This window comes from Mya arenaria, chromosome 14, assembly GCF_026914265.1.
Source record: "Mya arenaria isolate MELC-2E11 chromosome 14, ASM2691426v1".
Classification (NCBI taxonomy): domain Eukaryota; kingdom Metazoa; phylum Mollusca; class Bivalvia; order Myida; family Myidae; genus Mya; species Mya arenaria.
This window is the reverse complement of record NC_069135.1, coordinates 58472898-58492562: the sequence shown is the minus strand read 5'-3', so window position 1 is coordinate 58492562 and position 19665 is coordinate 58472898. Positions and strand designations below refer to the sequence as shown.

The 19665-nt window shown below is 35.1% G+C and overlaps 2 protein-coding genes across 2 annotated transcripts; one reads left to right on the top strand and one right to left on the bottom strand.

Annotated features, from left to right (window-relative positions):
• Nucleotides 1-1655: 1655 nt before the first annotated feature.
• On the bottom strand, nt 1656-10145 carry LOC128218047 (uncharacterized). The gene is given in 6 exon segments (XM_052925566.1): nt 1656-3770; nt 3772-8143; nt 8354-8425; nt 8851-9009; nt 9228-9295; nt 9957-10145. Coding segments are annotated over 5 exon segments (5136 nt in total). The 5' UTR covers nt 9274-9295; nt 9957-10145; the 3' UTR covers nt 1656-3283.
• A 2497-nt stretch (nt 10146-12642) lies between these two features.
• Nucleotides 12643-17814, top strand: LOC128216719 (RIB43A-like with coiled-coils protein 2). The gene is made up of 6 exons (XM_052923367.1): nt 12643-12848; nt 14076-14157; nt 14662-14892; nt 15099-15331; nt 15907-16134; nt 16598-17814. Exons 1-6 carry the CDS (start codon nt 12732-12734, stop codon nt 16844-16846), a joined length of 1140 nt encoding a protein of 379 aa, XP_052779327.1. The 5' UTR covers nt 12643-12731; the 3' UTR covers nt 16847-17814.
• Nucleotides 17815-19665: the final 1851 nt, after the last annotated feature.

The window sequence follows — 19665 nt, the reverse complement described above, 5'->3', positions numbered from 1 at the left end:
GCATAAAGATTACACATTGGATTTAATGAGATGAAAAATTATTCATTTTTTTCAATCATATACACAACCATATTTTGATATGACTTTGCAGCCACCTAAGAATTATATCTACATAAATATTGTGCTACATATGTATTGGATCACTGTTTTCTGTAATACAATTTCTCTATATATATTCTTTATATTAGATTCGTGGTAAAATTAGATTTTTTGTTTAATAAACCAACTAATATTATTGTATCGGTAAATGTATCCATATGCAATGTACAAACAAGCTTGTTATTTCATCGCGTCGTTTGCAACAATGTTAAATTTGATGACTTGTGACCCCATATAACTTTGGCATCGGGCATTGAATGACCCATTTGTCAATCTTTCAGGGCAGAATACATTGTTTGAAATAGTATTTTCAGTATAATTTTAAATATTTTTGTCCACACATTTTATTTTAATGATATCAAATGTGGGGTCGGATACCAGGCATCCATATATTGTGATTATATTCACATATTAAGTGTACATTGTATTCCATTGGTGTATGTTCATGAGCCTATGGCCCTTATGTGTTTTGAAATAAATAAGAAGAATATAGTTTTACGTTTTCATCTAATTTTTGTTTGCTTAATTAAAAATGACCACATCACAGGCATTGATGTCGAGATATCTTTCAAGCAAAAAAAGCATGTTTTTAAACTTTTTTTTTCATTTCTGTATATTTTTTTTTGCCTTAACCCTACTTTCCCTACACACCAAACTCTTTGAAATAATACTCTAATAATATGGCGTCACCATATGGATCAAAAATTAACTTATTTGTACAGAGGATACCGTTACTGATTTTTCTTTTATAGCTATATCGAGGTTGAACCTACTGAGGTATTGTTCTGAAACTTGATACAATCACCATAACGTGGACACTTTTTGGATGGATTGTTATGATGTTTTGTACACGTGATCACCGTGAGTGTACAAGTGCTTAATTTAGCTTAAATTTCAGTATATCCTTGGATAACCGTGTGATGACCTTTCCACCACAATTTTATTTTTTTAGTCATGCGTACAGTTTTTCTAACCGATATTAATATTGTCATTGGGTATTTTTAACCCCCTTTTTAGTTGTAAAGTTACACGAAACTTTGACATGAATGTTTAGTTTTGAAAACTCTTCCCAATATTGTTCTTGGACGGATGACATTGGCTATGAACTTTTGACATATTTCATAACTGTTGAAGCTACAGCAATGACCAGCAATGACATTTCAATCATATGTACAGTTTTTTAATCACATTTTTATACCGTCAATGAATGATCCACATTGTGGCAAATTTACCTGCTTTCTTATTTTTTAAACTCTATCTGTGACAATAAGTGCATGTGTGCAATTCTGCAAACAAATTTCAACACTGTCCTTGGATGACCTTGCTCATTTGCTCGTATGACGCACTTTCTTATTTTTTGAAGCTTGACACCAACTTTTGTTTTGAACTATGCATCAATACTTTGTATTCCTTCAGAACAGAAATGTAACTAACTTTTGTAGTAAGTTTATTGTTCAGCTAGATAGTTTTTATATTAGAATTTCAGTCTTTACTTAAATAAGTTGCAAGAATTTAACATTTTAGAACAATTACGTCATTTTTGTAGAAACAACCACTATTTGACATATTTATTGAGACCTAAAACAATGTAAAAAATAATACATTCTAAAATAAACAATATATCTCTTTATGAACAGTAAAAATAGAACTGTATAATGAGCAAGTCTGAATTTGTGAGACATGTCACTTACCACAAAACAAACATTACTCATTGTAGTACTGATCCGTGCATATACAAACACACAGTACAATTCAACGTTTACATATGTAAACGTAATATAGTGTCCCTTAGCCTAAGACCAAATAAAAAATGTTAAGTTTCTCAGACACCATCACTTTCATTGTTATTAATTTTGAACACATGCTTCCTCTTTTTAAAGCCAAAAAAATTTTTTACGTGGAAAACTGCAACACATTTGTTGTGTGTATTATCTCAGGTAACTATGAAGTGCAAAATGAAATAAATAAACTGTTCCCTTTATCTTCAGTATTAAAATCGTATAAGAAACGCGTGACATTTTTTGAAAAGTTACTTTTTCGTGCTCAAATAAAATGAAACAAAATGTCCAACATCAACAGAAAATAATAATTTATAAGACGCAGGAATGATAAATCAATTAATCCTTATCTAAACTTTAAGCACTTGTTTATATTACAGAATATATAGCAAGGGGTTAAAACAACTTGCCAATTTAAATTAATTAATCATAATCTAACATTTAAGCCGAAGCCGGGCGGAAGTTTTAATGAAATGATCATTATTTGAGCTAATGAGGAGAATAGCATTTTAAGTTGACTAGGCGAATTTTAATAGATCAAAGGGCATAACTCAACACTTTAAGAAAACCAGAGTTCGTGTGCGAATTGTCTCTGGCAACACGTGTTCCAAATTTCATTTGAATATATTGAATGTATTTTGAGCTATGTTCAAGCTTAAAGTTTTTACACAACAACACCGACACCGACGACGACACCAAGGCTATCAAAATACTTAAACTTCATTTTTTTCTTCTTGGAAAACAGACGAGCTTATAAGATGACGTTTTGCAACAGTATACATTTAACATGGTAACCTCGACGCTAAAAGTATATTTGCTATTTCAACGTCTATATCACAGTTAAGTTATACAATAATACAATGTTAACTACAGGGACAATCCCATTAATAAATAATATAAATAAAAATTATAAATATTTACATAATGATATAATGTCACATAAGTAGTAATAATGAAAATAAACTAACGATGTTGCGCTTTGGAACAATCACAACCTTTTATATTTACTATAACAAAATTAAATAATTCATTTAGAAAAAAAGCTTATGTGTAACAATACTATGTTATGAAACCCTTACGGAATGTGAAAGACATGCATGTCTATATAGTGAAACAAAGATACTTGTTTTAATAGTACAATGTCATAGATTTAAAATTTTGAAATAAAAGAAATGTTTAAACTAAGATACATTTTCTCTTCTTCTTTATATTAAAATTCTAGAATATGTTGCTGCTTTTCTGGTATGCAGTGTGACTAGATGACATGTCTTTTTTCTTTAACATAATTAATCTTTCACGGGTACATTTGATTCAAGATTTCAAAAATACTTTCATTGGTTAAAACTTCGTTATAAATAATTTCTTCTGATTTGAAGTCAACTTGCACGTCGCTTTTGGTGTCTGTATCAGCCAGTGTATTCGTTCATTTCATCTTTATGCACGTCGCTACCACATTTGCATGTTATTGTATTTTCAACGCTGGTGAACTCAATGTTTAAACTGCAGTTGCTACATGAATGTCGTTTTAACAGTTTAACATTGAATGCTCCATATCCGTGTTTAATAGTGAATGCCAGGTTGAACTCGACCCTTTCGCCAGCATATCGACTACCTTCAAGTTTTACCATCTTTGGTATGAAATAGACCTTCACATCAGACGTTTTTACCCCAAGATCTAATGCAAGCATGCCGTTTACACTGTTGGTGTTTGGGCGACATATTGTTCCTTTGCAAACAGCCAGGCTTAGTCGTCCACACTGGGACGAACCACCATCCTCAGATATCCCAACGTAACGGTCGCTCGGTTTCAAACGCTTTATACCTTCTCCAGAAGTTCCCAACCACTCCCTTGGATATTTTGGACGGATGACCAAATGGCTCATTTTCATTAAGGTTTATTAACTCGAGAGCTTCTAGAAGGCACTCTGTTTTTCCTGGCGTTGAGCTCGTACCGAACCCGAGGAGACTGTAAAGGATGAACATATAGAAGACTGACAGGGGTGATCGGACATTTTCATACCACACAGTGAGCTGTGTTAAAACTTCCTCAAGCGTGTAGTTTTTCCGAAACTTCTCATGTCGAATTGCGTATATCCACTCTCTGAACTCGCGTTCAAGTAGCTTTTTATCACCTTCAACGCGATGACCTCGATTATCGATTTCTGAGAAAATTTCTTCATATAGAGTAATGATATCTTCGATATCATTTTCGTCATCAACATCATCAATCCCTTTCAGTATACCAGTACTTGTTTTACAATGTTTTAGCTTCTTTGAGGCAATTTTTAAGCGTCGATCGTTGACGCCGTCTTCGCTGGCAAACATTTCAAGAGGCAACGCTTGTCGTTTGAACAACATGTTGTACCATACCACATTTTTTCTCAGAGATTCCAGATCGGCATTCAACAAATCAACTTCCATGTAACATTCTATGACTAATGTCTCAATTAATGGTATGCTCTTTTGAACGAACTGTTTAGCTCTTTGATTCGTTGTTGTGTTTAGAAATTCTACCAGACCTAAACCTTGCTGGAAGTTGTTTATGAAGTCGCATATTTGGAGACGCACTTGAATTTCTCCTGTGTATGCGTAAACATACACATCATGACTTTCTGGAGTTATGCTTCTTGATTTGGTGAAAAACTCACATGCCTCCTCAGCAGATGGCAGTATTTCTTCTAACCTTTCAATGAATATTGTCTCTTCGCTGAAAGCAACAACTTTCTCTTTGTGGGCTCTTCCTGTGTACTTTGCAACATATCGTTGCTTGACTATTCCATACATATGAAAAATATGCATCATGGTTAGTTTCATGCCATCGTCGATTTTGTCGTGTGTCCTGCCAGAAACTAGATCGTCGCAAAGTTTCACAGCAGTCTGAAAGCATTTCTCTGCTTCATGTTCTTCGTCTTGTCTACAAAAAGCGAAAAATCGCCCCAAATGGGCATGGAAATTGGGATCGTCAGGAAATGAGTCGACCAGCTTTTTCAAAACGTTCAAACGTTCTGTAAAGAGCGGTTTTCCAGCTGGAATGTCTATCATGACATTCGACAAGACCGGTTTCCTCCTAACTTGTTCTTCGTTATCCCCCATATCACGTTCATCCCTGAATATAAATGTTTTTGTTAAAATAAACATAACAGTTGTTGACAGCGCTGTCTTTGTTTTCTTTTGGCTCGTATATTCAATGAAATGAATGCAGAATTTTGAGAGTGATTTTCTTGCCGTCAGAGTGAGAGTGTGTGTTCGGGTTTCCTCCAAATTTCCTTTTGTAAAGAAAGACAGAATTTGTTCTAATATTTCCTGAGCGATGATATTCTGGGAAATCCGTATGTTGTTCTTTCTCCCCTCGTTCACATCATTAACCACGAATTCCTGAATCGGTGATGGAAAATCTTCTATTGCCATTTTGAAATTAGGTGGTTTGCTGAATAGAGCGGCAAAAAATTGACAAGGCACACTGCAGTGACCATAAAAGTACACAAGTGCCAAATACCCGAGGCATTTTTGAAAAGGCAGAAGTTCCCTTGTTGTATTCATGTGTAGTTGGAGGTATCCACTGACGTACGACACTATTCCTTTGAATTCATGAAGATACACCGTTAAACCGAATTCGTACATGCAATGCGCCTCTCCTTTTTTGACACAGCGAGACAACTTCTCAAGAGCAGTTATCTTATTATCTTCATCACACATTTCTCCAAACCGTTTTGCAAGTTCAACGGACTCATCATATGAAACATTTCCGGAAAGAAAAACTCTATCAGTCTCTAATGTAACAGGTGTTTTAAATGAGTACGGATACCTTTTCACGTACAAAATGACTGTGTACTTCAATCGCCTGGACAGATACCGTACTTTCGATTCTTCTTCGCCATCAACAAGTAACAAGACTGACATCCCTGTCTTTTGGTATAAAAATAAAATCTTTCTGTCAAGATCTTCCATTTGAAAAGATGTCCTGAGTTTAAGATGTACACAAGGGTAAGTTGTGTGTAGCTTCCAGAGAACTCTGTGAGCCAAAGTTGTTCCACCAGCGCCAGGCGCATGAAACAATGTGACTGTTGATGTTTTGTAGTCATCAAGATGCCTTTGAAGTTTACCAATAAGATCCTTTTCAGCATTTCGTTCAACAACAGCGTTCTGTGCTGAAACAGTGTACCAAGCACACCAAGGTAACGTCCCACCTTTATAGAAGTCGGTCACTTCTTTTGACACATCTTTTCCTGTTAAGTCATAGGTTTCTAAGTGCAAAACTTCAATGTCTTCGCCAAGCCATGCAGAATCCTTTTCAGATATTCGTATACATTTTTCTACGTTTCGCTCTTCTGTACATGGGAGTCTAAGACCGACGCTTTCTCTCTTTTTATTTAAAACAGAGCTTTGTATTGCCGAACACAGTGTCTCAAAATTTATATGAAATACCTGAATGTTATTGGCAAAGTCTTCTTCTAGTGTAGCCAAACGCCTTTGACCACTCTCTGTTTTCGGTTTCATCGAGTTCATCAATAGAACAACATTAGGCGTATATGAAAAAGTGTCGTTCAGTCTGTAGAGAAACTTCGACATGAATGGAACTAATACTTCATTTTCGGGCCATAACATCACGATGGTAAGCACTGTATAATCTTCAACAAAATTAGCCAGTTTTTCACAGTTTGAATCTATTCCACGTTTCACTTGTTTGAACCAAATATTGTGATTTTCGATTTCGTCATTTTGCAAGTCCGTTCGGCTACTGCTGATCTCTCGTCTTCCTCGAAGAAAACACCATCGCGTGCCACGATCTGATATAGATTCGGCTGAGTCATTCCATGTGAAAACTTTAAGATGTCTTTTTCCAGATAAAGTATTTTCCACAGCACTCATCAAACCACTGGATGAACTGAAAATGTCGAGGTCGTAGACACTAAGCCAAGGCAGAAGACCAAACGCAGAAATGTGTTTCGCTGAACAACAGACATCCCCAGTAAGCAGAGCAAAGTGACCCTTATCAAATCCATTGACTTCCTGCCAGAAATGATGAAAATCGGATTGAGTATGAAACGTTTTCTCTTCATTTTGAAATTCTTGTGTTTTAAATTCGTCAAATTCATTGCATAAAATGCTTTGGGTTGAACTGTCACGCAAAGGGGATTTTGAAGGCATACGAATATGGTCAGGCTGCAATGGTGACTGTCTCGGAGAATTCGACGAAGTGGTCTTCAAAAACCATTCGTAAATTGTGCCGATATCCAAAGAGCGCTGTTCACAAACAACATTTTGATTCCCATTCCTAACCCAGAGGTCATTCTTATGAATGGTTACGTTTTCTGATCTGTTATCATTCTGAACAATACATGGTATACCATGGCCACGACTTGATGCAATATCGATAACATAGAACAGTTTTGAATCAATAGATACTTTCTTCACTTGAAATGATGGTTTCATCGTAAACTGAGATCCAAGGAAAATGTTTTCGAAAAAATATTTATCAACTGCCTTTTCAACCCCAATCAGCTGCTTGTTGGAGTCGACGCCTATAAGTATATGGCGCATAACGCTGTGTGGCGTATTCCATAAGCTCACCAAATCAACAGAAAACAACAATGGATCTGATTCGTACACTGACACTGAGTCAATAAACCGACTGTTTATGGTTTGCCCAGCAGAAACAATACGTAGAAATTGGTCCTGGTCGAAGTCTTCAATAATGCTTTGTGAATGGGTATATTCAGAATACGAGGTATCTTCGCGCTGTTTGTTTTCATGTGATTCTTCTATTTTGAAGTCGCCATCAGGTTTATTTAATTCCCCTGCAGAAATTATCTTCGGTCCACTTTTAGTTTCTTGTGTGTTTTCTTTTAAACGCAGTTGAGGACTTGATTCGCCATTGCTTTTGACAGAACTTTGGGTGTATGATTTGTTTACAACAGTTTCCCATCCTATTACATCGACTGCTTCTAATGTACTTGTGTCAGGTGGAGTGTTGTCTTGTGTATCTTGAGGTCCTTTTTTTGCTTTTCGTCTCAATTTCACGAATTTTCTGTGCTTTCGTTTTGTTAAATCGAACTTATCTTTGTTATAAATAAGAAAGTCATTAAGTGGCCAGCCAGACATATCTTTAAACGACTTGAAGCGTTCTTGTTTAGATTCCCTTTCAACCGCTTCATCCAAGTTGAAAAATGGCATCGGTTTACCTAATCCTTCACCCTCAAGAATGGTACTGACAACGTGAATACCTGCCAGATTCTTTGCCCGTTTGGTGGAAATGTTATGACTTTCTGCAAAGACATTTTATTTAATGGCTTAAACAAGTGAGCACATGTTTTCGCTACATTTGTAGCGGGATTTTCCTTATGGACAGATGTTTAAGTTGCCATAGATTTTAAATATGTATCGCAGATGATGAGTTGTTGTTCTTAAAATAATAGTCTTTGTTTAGAAAAAGTGTATTACTCTTTCAAAATGTAAATGGTGAAAAACTAATTTACCTGAAACTGTGTTTTTCTTTAGATCAAAGGAACAGCCGATGTAAAGGTTCTCACATCTTCCTATTTCAGTCTCTAAAAAGTTAAAAAAAAAAATACTAATTTAAATAACTATTCAAGGGGTGAAAACGAAAAGGTTCTGTCGTCGTCTTTATTCAATGTCACTTAGAACCTTTTCGCACCCAACCCTCGTATTAGTACATATCTTATATGTGTTGTGTAATTTAATCACGATCAAAAAGGTTTATGCTGTCTTATACATAATTAAGGAAGTATCTTATTGAAAGATCGTATGTTTTTGTAGATTGATAAAGAATTGGGCAGAAACCGATATGTATACCCCTTTATTACAATAGCTGTCTAACGCTTAACTTTAGATAAACCCGCCGCATATGAAATAAACCAATATTGAATCTAAAGAGACACATGATCGAATACATCCGAACTGAGCAATTAATATGTTGTATGTATACCCACGCTGTTACAAACTAGAAAATAACCTTTTTGTGCTTCTCTCCTTCCGTGAGAAGGATTACACGAAGGAATTTGTTGGCGTAAACCCCCTGCAACGTCAGTAGTCCCTTTGGACATTCTACCACTGTGTAATTCCGCGTCTTCGATAGCCTTTACACTAGCTGGTCTTGTTGGCAGTGCGTCCTCTGTCAAATATTATAAATGAGTATATATAGACGTTTTGATTGTGAACAAAGTTCTTTAATATCAAAATGATAATTTTATCTTACAATAATTATATATTTTTATTATCATATATGTTATATTGATTTATGTGGAAAATTATATGCGCAAACCAACGCATTTTAAATACAGGGAAATGCCACATGTTTTATTAATAAAATGACAAACGTATTGTGTATACCTTCTGTGATATATGCAGAGGCTCCTTCACAAATATCGCCCTCCATCTCAAACGAGTTTCTTATCAGTCTGTGTAAATAGTAAGTAAAGTATAGTTAGTTATCACTACACAAAGTACATTATGCTGATATTTGCTGTGTCATACTTTTTCTATTTAGGGCGTTTTTGTTGGTTATAAACCGGTTTCGGTTTTATTTCGGTTTCAGTTAGCTTCTGAATAAAACCTAACCCTATACTTCTCTTTTTTGTATCATGTATGTGACACGCAGTATCGACTGGGTTAAATAAAAGTCTTACGTAATCATTTCTTTTCAAATTTACGGTTGCTTGCTAGCCAAGTTTTATAGCTATGAATTGTCGATATTTCCATGCACCCTTTACATAACATTTTTACATGTAAATTCTTCATGGAAATTATTTTATTGTCATTGAATCAGCAAAGGGATGGTTATTGATTTAGTAAAGCAATTAAAAACAGCAGTACTCAAAATGGCGTAACGACCATTTAACGCCAATTCAAAGCGTAATCGTATCCGTGTAATTAAGTGGAGTTGATGCTTCATTTATCAAAATATGAAAAATGATAACCGTGTCTCTGTATAGTTTCCATTGTATTGTTACCCACTATTTTCATTTCAAATCAGTTCACCCGTTTAGCATATCATTGTTAATAAAAACCTGAAAAACAATAGATATCGAAAGTAGGACATACATGTAAATCATTTTTTACCTGCAAAGAATTATAATTTTAATTTCTCCTTCTAAGATCTTTCGAACGTCATGTCATTAATTGCATCTTTATATGTTTATTAAGGTATAAATCATCTTGATCACACCAGTGAATATCCTTTCGCTTTAAAATGACACCCTGAACACTGAGAAAGCCTACCCGGCTTTTGATCAATAGTCGTTTTCAGAAAATGTAGGCTAGCGGTGCTCCTCCAAAATATACTATCGCGAGTTTTAAACACCGTGTACCTGTCTAGATGGGTGCATGTGCTAATTATAAGCGCATAGGATTCGAAAAATAAACATGCAGCGGAACAAAAGGTTTTTGTCAGTTTATACCATGAGTGTGGAGAACCGTGCTGAATATAACTAATCATAATTATGATTCTTGAAAACATTACATTATTAAACTGTGTGATTAACGTAAGTGTGACGACGATCTTCACGAATTATTTCTGCCATTTGGCGTCGAAAGAAGCAAAATTAATTTAGTAATTTTTCAGTAATATTTTAAATGTGATAGTTCTGGCAACTTCGTTCCCGCTCTGATGTACATGTATAGCACCGGAATTGGGTGGTGGCGGTCTTAATCGCATGCCGGGCCATGATATAATACCGAAGATGTTAAAATGTCATATAAGCGACGTAAAATAAGGATTCGTTATGGTTGTAATTTGCATCAGTGGTCACATTTGGTAAGTCTCACATTCATCTGCTGTATAACTAAACTCCTCATTAAAACAGCTAGATAATGAATTTGATTGAAATTATAATATTTGACAATAATATGAACATCTATTTCCTGTCTACAAATACAAGGTCAACAAGAATGGTAATTCTTCTTACAACAACAAAAAAGTGTCTGTTACTTAGTTAACTTTATTCCCCACCCTTCACCCTGAAAAAATCCAGAATATCGGCTGCGTGATACCCCGTGTGATAAGTCTGCCTGTAACAGCTGTTAAAGTTGCATTGCTACTGTCTTTCGATCTAAATGCGATTGTTAATATCTCTATTTATTATATATAATTCTAATATATTATGTATGTATGTATTTAATTCAATTTTATTTTTCACTATGCACACAATGTCCTGCTTAAATTATATTGTCATGTCGGTCAAAAGCTATACATAGCTCATGTTAACTGTTGTTCATAGTATACGACTATCGGTAAATATTGAATTATGAATTATGTTGCAACCACCGTTTATGATACGCCGCTAAAATACTTTATTGTATTTTTTGTTATATTCTTATTTCGTAGAGGATATGTTATATACATTTTTTTTCAATAAATCAGTCGTTTACTTTACTAAGTTAATGTATGTAGGTACAAGCAGGTTTGAGGTTTGAGGCGGGGTCGGTGGGGGGGGGGGGGGCAACCGGCGTCACTCCCATCCCCATCCCGCTCGTTAATTGTCCAAGTTTACTTTTTATGTCAATCTCGGCGATCAAATGTGTTTAGAATACACAAAAAGTGACAATTTCAGACTAAAATAGAATCTAGTTTAAATATTCTTGGTGAGGGGAGGTCCCCAACCCAATAAACACATTTAAAACAAATATTTGTTCAGGTCGAGCGTCTAAACGTGCGCCCAAATTTTTACTTAAAGTGAACTAAACTGGAATCAGTTTATACTCGCAGTATTAATAATATATAATAATAACTTTATTTCATGAAGATAACACATTAATTAACACAAGAATCTTGTTTACAATGTGGTCTGCCTACAAAGTTCTTGACCGCCCACAGCTTGAATATTGCTCCACGGTTTGGTGTCCTTTCACTGATACCCACATATACCAACTCGTATCTGTCCAACGTAGGGCTGCCAGATGGCCCAAACATGACTATGGACAAACATCAAGTGTCACTGACATAATGCAGTCTCTACAGTGGCGTAGGTTTGATCAAAGAAGAATAGATAACAGGCTTTCTCTTATGTACAAAATAACACATAGTGGCCTGCCCTACCCTGGAGCAGTTCAATCAGTCTGTCTGTCCGATTGAACATGTCTCGCCATAGGGAGCTATCAAAACTCTTTTTACTTTTTAAATCTAATCTGTACCTCCTTATTTTGACTTTCTTTTTTTAAAAGTTCTGTTTCCTTCACAACTTTTACTAACATTCTTGCAGCTTGACGCGCAAATGTCTAGGTCCCCAGTAGGGGTTTGACATTAATGGAAGATAGATACACATGTAGATAGATAGGTCTTCAATGGATTCTACAAACATATAAGTATACATTTCTCATTCAAACAATAACAAACAAGACGACATTCAAACACAGCGTATACAATGTTCAAAATAATGAAAGACAACAATAAATTGCATTTAAACAAACAATTTAAACAGCCAATCATTTACTAAAGTCAATGTTTTGTCATAATGTATTTTTGAGTTGTGATTTGAATGCAAATTAAGATGATGATTTTTGCCTTTTTTAACTTCAAATCCTGGACAAATTATTATTCATTGTAAATCATGTCACTTTATCCATTGTTCACATATTTATTGGTACAGCGTACTTAATACGCTTAGAACTTAGTCAATCTGATCGATTATTAGAAAGTTGAAGCCCTTACTGTGTTGCTGTAGCCTATTGTGAGAAATAGTGTTCAATAACCTTATCGCTTATTTTTCTTTGGGTTAAATGGTATCGACCAATCAGAAAGCAGCATTCCTTCACATGGCAACGGTGTAAACTGACAACTTTCACCTCTCAAAAATTGCTTTTTTTGTTTTTATCTGGCAAATACTTAATTAAATAAAAATGTATAAACTCGACCTACCGGTCGATTATAAAGAATCGGCTGCGATTGAGCGCCGAAGAAACATGGAAGAGCAGAGAAAGTCTAGAATATTTAATTCAAAATCGCGAACAATCGGGGTAAGGATATTAAACTTATTATTTAATAAAATGGATGGAAACAAATATTTTGATATCAAAAGTACACATCCACGTATTACTGGAGTTGACCATATGTTAAACGAACACTGATGTACAAAGGTATGTTTCTTTAATGATTGTAGTGTGTGTGGGTACGAAACAGCTGGGATAGCTCAGCTACATTTGTAGTTTGTCAAAGTGGCATTGCTAGTGTTATGGTGGTCATGTGTTGAGCCCTACACTGGTTGCACTTTTCCTCCTAGGATTACAAGAATGATGTCAGGAGTAGAGGCAATAGTGCCTGAACCAGCCTAAAACGTAAATGGGAGGAGAATGTGGTTATGCATTTAACCAGCTGCCAGGTTAGCTCATTGGTTAGAACGCTGTGCTAGTGTTTTGACTGTCATGGGGCCCATGCAAAGTAGGATTTCTTAACTCGTGTCAGATGTAAAAAGCAAGAGTACCTGTATCAGCCTAAAAGGTTAATGGAATGTATTAGTCTTTGTAGTGTGTGTGGGTACCAACCAGCTGCATGCAGGTTAGCTCAGTTGGTTAGAGCGCCATGCTAGTGTTGTCATAAGTTTGGGCCCAACACTGGGCTTACATTTTCTCCAATGACTACAGTGTTCAAATTTCTGGGCTTGATGTATACAAAATTGTGTTTCCTTAAACTTGCTGACTGGCAAATTACTTTAAAATAACTGTTATTTTGGGAAACTTGTGCCAAGGAATGGTAGTGTAGATATTAACCAGTGGCCAGTTCTCCATCATCTACATCGTATGAAACCTTGTCATCATTGACCAGAACGTTTCGGCCAGTGACAATATCAAGATTTTTTTTAATTAGTACACTGCTCTATCTTCTGGCTATATAGTATGAAAGGCCTAACAGATTACAGTTCCTTTTAGTGAAGTGTTTAATACATTGATTTTTTGTAAGTTTTTTTTTAATATATTTCGTACATGTAAGTATGTAAAAATAGCTCATCTAGCTTATGTTTCTTGTTATCATATACATAGTACCAGACTTTAAATAAAGATTAAAGATTGTATCTTTTATTAAAAAGCTCTTTGTTACTGCAAAAACAAATACTCTCGAACAATATTTGTTTTAATAAACTTTGAAGGAAACATATTGTTTTTAGTTCAAATAAGGCAGTGAATAGAGTGATTGGTCAGCCTTTAAGCATTCATTTAGCTGTTTATAATATTTATGGAATTTTACAGGTTGATGTGCAAGCTCTCCAGCAACAAATGAAAGACAAGGAACAACAGGAAAATTATGAGAGAAAGCGAACTCAAGCATTTGGTAAAACTTCCTTTTGCAATTGAGTACATTAACAATATAGTTTTTGTAGTGAGTGTAAGAATGAAACGTATGCCGTGTAAGCAGTCATTAGAGTGAATGTTTGTCTTATGGTGTTGTATTTGAATGCTTGTCTTATGGTGTTCTATTTGAATCCCTGTCTTGTGGTGTTCTTTTTGAATGCTTGTGACATGTCTTATGGTGTTCTATTTGAATACTTGTCTTATAGTGTTCTATTTATATGGTGTCATATTTGAATACTTGTCTTATGGTGTTCTATTTAATTGCTTGTCTTATGGTGTTCTATTTGAATGCTTGTCTCATGGTGTTCTATTTTACTAAAGGAGGTAATTTATTTTTTTGGAGTACTAATTTACAAGTCATATATGAAATGGTCTTAATAAAATAGATACACGTACATGATTATCTGGACATTTTGAATTAGATCTTTTAAATATTTTTTTTTACATGTTTAACAGTTTATTATAAAATCTTTCTTGATTTCAGCCTCTGATGCAGTAAGGAATGACAAGATTTCCCAGCTCTTGGAGAAACGTCAGGAACAGGACATTTTTGAGCTGAACCGAGCCCTGAATGAGTTCCGCAGTTTACACCAGCAACCAGACAGCCGGCGGGAGTTTGACCTCTATGATCCTGACTACCTCAAGAAGGACAAGCCAGCACGAGTCAGCGATGACGATCCCCGCTGTGGAATCTCTGGTCTTCAGAAATTTGAAGGTACCCTCACTTCTAAGTTCTTGCTTGTTTGGATCAGGTTCAGTGTTTCTGAAACCTTATATTATTTGGTGTTACTTTCATTTATTTAAATGTGTTTTGAAAACCAAAATAGTAAACTAACTTTAAAGAATGATCTTGTACAACTCATATAATGCGTGTTTAGTGTGAACATGTATTAAATATCATCACATATTTCTGCGTATCAGGTGAGGACCTCAACAGCAAGGCAAGAAGCAAATACCAGCAAGAGCAACTTCGTGAGTGGTCTCTTGAGCAGCAAAGAGAACGTGACCAGGCAAAACGGAACCAGGAACAGGCAGACCGACTATATGAGCTGAAGATGCGAGAGCTGGACCAGCGCTCCATGGAGCTGCAACAGGCTGAGGAGGAATGTCGCCGAAACATTAACATGTCTATGACTGACTACAACAACGCACTGGTGAGTGATGTGTGGGGCGGTATTAGTGAATCACCATAAGCAGAAATAGGTACCAGGTATTGTCATAAATTTCAAAATAGGCAGCTTGAGGCATCTTGTGAAAAACATTTTACAGATAAGAAACTTCATTTATCTTGTTCATATTTATGACCTCCAAAACATATCACCCCATGGGTGCTGCATTTCTGTTTGAATCTATGGAAATTATGACGTCATATTTGCTGCGTACATCATATGATTATACAATTAGAACCATTCCTGCTTGTCACAATACTTGTATATTGATGCAGACTGGTTTGAGTCAATTTCTTGATGATTTAGATGTTTTTTTTTCCAACTGACAACTACATTTTGTATGCAGATTGTACCACGTAATCAGCAGTATTGATTATTTATATTTCATGTAAGTAATATTTTCTGACACACTTAAAAGATCATTCATTTGTTTTGCTCTGAACTTAGCATACATCTAGGTACTTGGTAATCATTTACATGTAGAAGAAATAATATGTAACATGGAAATTGAATGTGTTTGAACCTACCCCTTTATTTGCTTTTGAAATTGGAAATTTCAGGCAAGAGAAAGATCTGAAAAGGAACGTCTGAAGAAACAGCAAGAGTTGGACAACAACATGACAGAAATTGCAAACCATGTGTTTGGCGATGTGTTGACAGAGAACCCGGCAGTGGCCCAGAGTGCATTTGGACCTCACAGAGTTATCACAGACCGCTGGAAGGGCATGAGTCCCCAACAGTTGGAGGACATCCGCAAACAGCAGGAGAAACAGAGGATGGAGGCCGAGGTGAGATAACAGGGCCATGGGTTGATGATTTTGGCTGTGTCGTACTATTTATTAATTATAGGGATAAAAGATAAAGACTGCTATGTATTTCACGTTGTTTATAGATCTATGCTAGCTAACTACAGACTGCTGATAAGCCTGGCCACTCGCAAGTAGCCAATATCATATTACAACAGGCTGTTTTCTAATGGGTTACTGTACATAGCTGTTTCAATTATTCAGTACTATCAATTGTAAAACATATAATGGTCAACTTTCAACCAATAGTAAGAAATGTCTTACTTTCAACCCAAAATATATTTAGAAGATAGTTAACATTTGAAAGGGTTTTGTTTATTAGGGAACTGCATTTCAGGACTAGAACTTGTAATTTGTTTCATAAATCAGATAAACAATTGTTTATCGGATTAAAGAAGCTTATTTCAAAATACCATTATTTATTCATTGTACTTTTCTTCTTTAGCGCCTTGAACAGGAAAAGAATCTACGTGACCTTGAGTTTGATAGACAGCGGCTTGCTAACGCACGGGCGGCCATGTTGCTGGAGCGCGAACAGGAGCGAAAACGTGAGGAGCTCAACAGATGCCTGGCAGATGAGAACCGACGTCTTGCTCAGGAACAGAAGTCCCATCAGGATTACCTTGAGAGGGAGGTCTACACGAACCCACCATCTGCCGCTTACTTCATGCAGTTCAACACATCAACTCGATAAAGTCAGAGGCTATAAAATAAAGAAATGGTGGACATCTGTTTTTAATGTTGTTGCTTTTTGAAGTGGTATAATTTCTTGAAATGGTATAAATTCTTAAAAATATTCCAATTATATATTTTTTTATTTTCTTTTAACAGAAGGTATTTCTTAAGATTTAAGTATTATTTTATTAATGGGTTATGAATTTTAAACAATTGTATGATGTTCATGCGAAGAGTTTAAAATGGTTACACTGAATCGTATTTGAGGAAAACGTTAATAAAGGAGAAATGTACCAGTATTTGCACTTGTTGACAAAATAATACATACCGGTAGTATTACAAAATATTTATGTATTTTTGTGTTCTTTGAAAATGGACAGCATAACGAATGGATGTATGCATGGCATTGTGTGATGTGTCTTGTCATTATTGTTTATGATTGATGTACAGCTTTAAGAATATTTGATGCCTTAAAAGTGACCCTTTATTATTCTGGTATCATCTCAAAGTGTTTCATGTGCAGAGAAAGAATATGTTATAAATTGTATGAGTTATAACAAACATGCTTTTTAGGTTTTGATGGATTGCACAATGGGCTATTTCATGTCCAATGATAGTTGGAATATGGAATAAAAAATATGAAATACAATAAGTTTATCTGTGGGTAATTTATGGTCAGTTATTTCACATAAAGTATTCAGCAAGCAATATCCATTTATAAAACCAAAAAATAAATGAGGTCACAAGGCATCAAGATTTAACATTACTGCCAATGGAGCAATACAATCACAACAGATATCTTCATGAGAAACATGTGATAGTTATAATTATGTGATAAGTTTGAATTACAAAGATGGAATGATTTAATTAAGGATTATTGAATTATCATGGTAACCATTTTTAATAAATCACACAAGTATCTGTTGTTTTATATGAGTGTATGTTTTATCTGTGATAAAAGAAAAAAATGTTAATAAAATTTACACACAAGAACACTTTTAGGCCATTGTTTTTATCCCTTCTGAGGCCTTATTTTATAAATGACTCAAATTTAGAACGAACATTTCATTTAATGTAACAAAATTAAAATATGCATATTTTACTATTACAAAAAAATGCGCCAATTACAGTTGGAAGCTACAGCAGAGTTAAGTGCTCAATGTTCCCTATTTTTGTCGGTACCATATTTACAATAAAACCAGCAGCTAACTGTATAAACTTTATCGTTTGGTTATCTCCCTTGTTTGGGCAAATTGGTTCACTTAGTCACTGTATTTTTTCACGTCAATACAAACGCATTAATGGTATTGATAAAATGGCCAAAACCGCCTTAGAATCTGCTGGCCCGATTTAAAAATAAATTGAATTTCTCAATCAAATTTCTTCAGCCCATGTTGATTTGTAAAACGATATTGCTGCCATAGGGCGTGGCTACTTTTCTCTATATGTCTTGATGGAAAACTTTGAAAATATTCTCAGAATCCACTGGACCCATCGTTAAATAATTTCACAGAAATATTTGAAAGGTGACACTTTTTCAAATTTCTTCACCCCATGTTGATTCATAAAAAAACATGGCCACCATGCAGTGGGCTGGGCTACTTTTCCCATATATATATATGTCTAAATGGAAATTTTTGAAAAGCTTCTCCTCAGAATGCAATGGCCCATTTAAAATAATTTCATAGAAAAGTTCCTACAGTGACTCTGTATCAAATCCCTTCACTCCATGTTGACACATAAAAATACATTACCGCTTGGGGCGGAGCTTCTTTTCTTCTCTTCAAAAACAATTGGCCAGTTTTTGTTTGTTTTTGTATATTTTTTTTATTGTTTTACAATCATTGATGATATCAACTTCACACTTAATGAACTTATTCACAGGAACAATGTGCTCTTTAGCGATAACTTATATAACTCCAACTTAAATTTTGTAACTGTTTTGGCCTTTTTACTTTTTAAGCAAAAACATTTTTCTTATGTACATGTACGCCCGTTTACAAAATGGGGCGTTTTATAGTTTCACCTGCGGCGAACGGGATGGCTCGCGTTTTGGCCGAAGTAGTCCAGTTTGTTGTCCAATCAATAACTTTAGAACCCCTTTTCCAATCATGACCAAATTTGGCCAGAATGTATATGGGCATATTATATAGGACAAGTTCGATAACTAGACATTTCGCTTTAGTCAGAAAATTATCGCCTTTTAATATAGGTCTTGTCCGATCAATAATTTTAGAAGCCTTTGTCCAGTCATCACCAAATTTGGTCAGAATGTTTATAAAATATGTTGAACAAGTTTGATAACCAGCCGTATCGCTTAAATCACTCAATAGTTATCAACCTTTATTTATGGTCTTGACCGATCAATTAATTTTAAAAGCATTTGTCCAATCAACGTGGTCAGAATGAATACGGACATAATAACTTGGACAAGTTCGATAACTAGAGTTGTTGCCCCTTTATTATTGATATGTGTAGAGCACCATTGAATTTTACTTGGGTGAGCGATGTAGGGCCATTTTTGGCCCTGTTTCTTTCATTTATTTAAGTAAATCATTTTACGAGTAAACATATTATGTCTTTACAAATGGCCTCTAAATAACTGTTCACTTTTACCTCTTTCCTTTGTCAACCATATCCTATTCGGTTAAAGACGTACATGTATAGTTTATCTTAAATTTATCTGTTCGTAATGCCAACGCAATGAAACAGGACTTGACTCCCAAGGCTGTCATGTATACACGCGATATCGTCCGAAACACCAGAGAGGTCATTTCTGACCAAAATTGTAAGATTTTTTATGCGTTCAACAAACTATTGCTCACCCACCATGTATTC

Coding starts and splice junctions, on each gene's coding strand:
- LOC128216719 (XM_052923367.1), top strand. CDS start 12,732: ATGTATAAACTCGACCTACCGGTCGATTATAAAGAATCGGCTGCGATT. Junction 14,893..15,098: donor TGGTCTTCAGAAATTTGAAG/GTACCCTCACTT, acceptor TCTGCGTATCAG/GTGAGGACCTCAACAGCAAG. Junction 16,135..16,597: donor AACAGAGGATGGAGGCCGAG/GTGAGATAACAG, acceptor TTTCTTCTTTAG/CGCCTTGAACAGGAAAAGAA.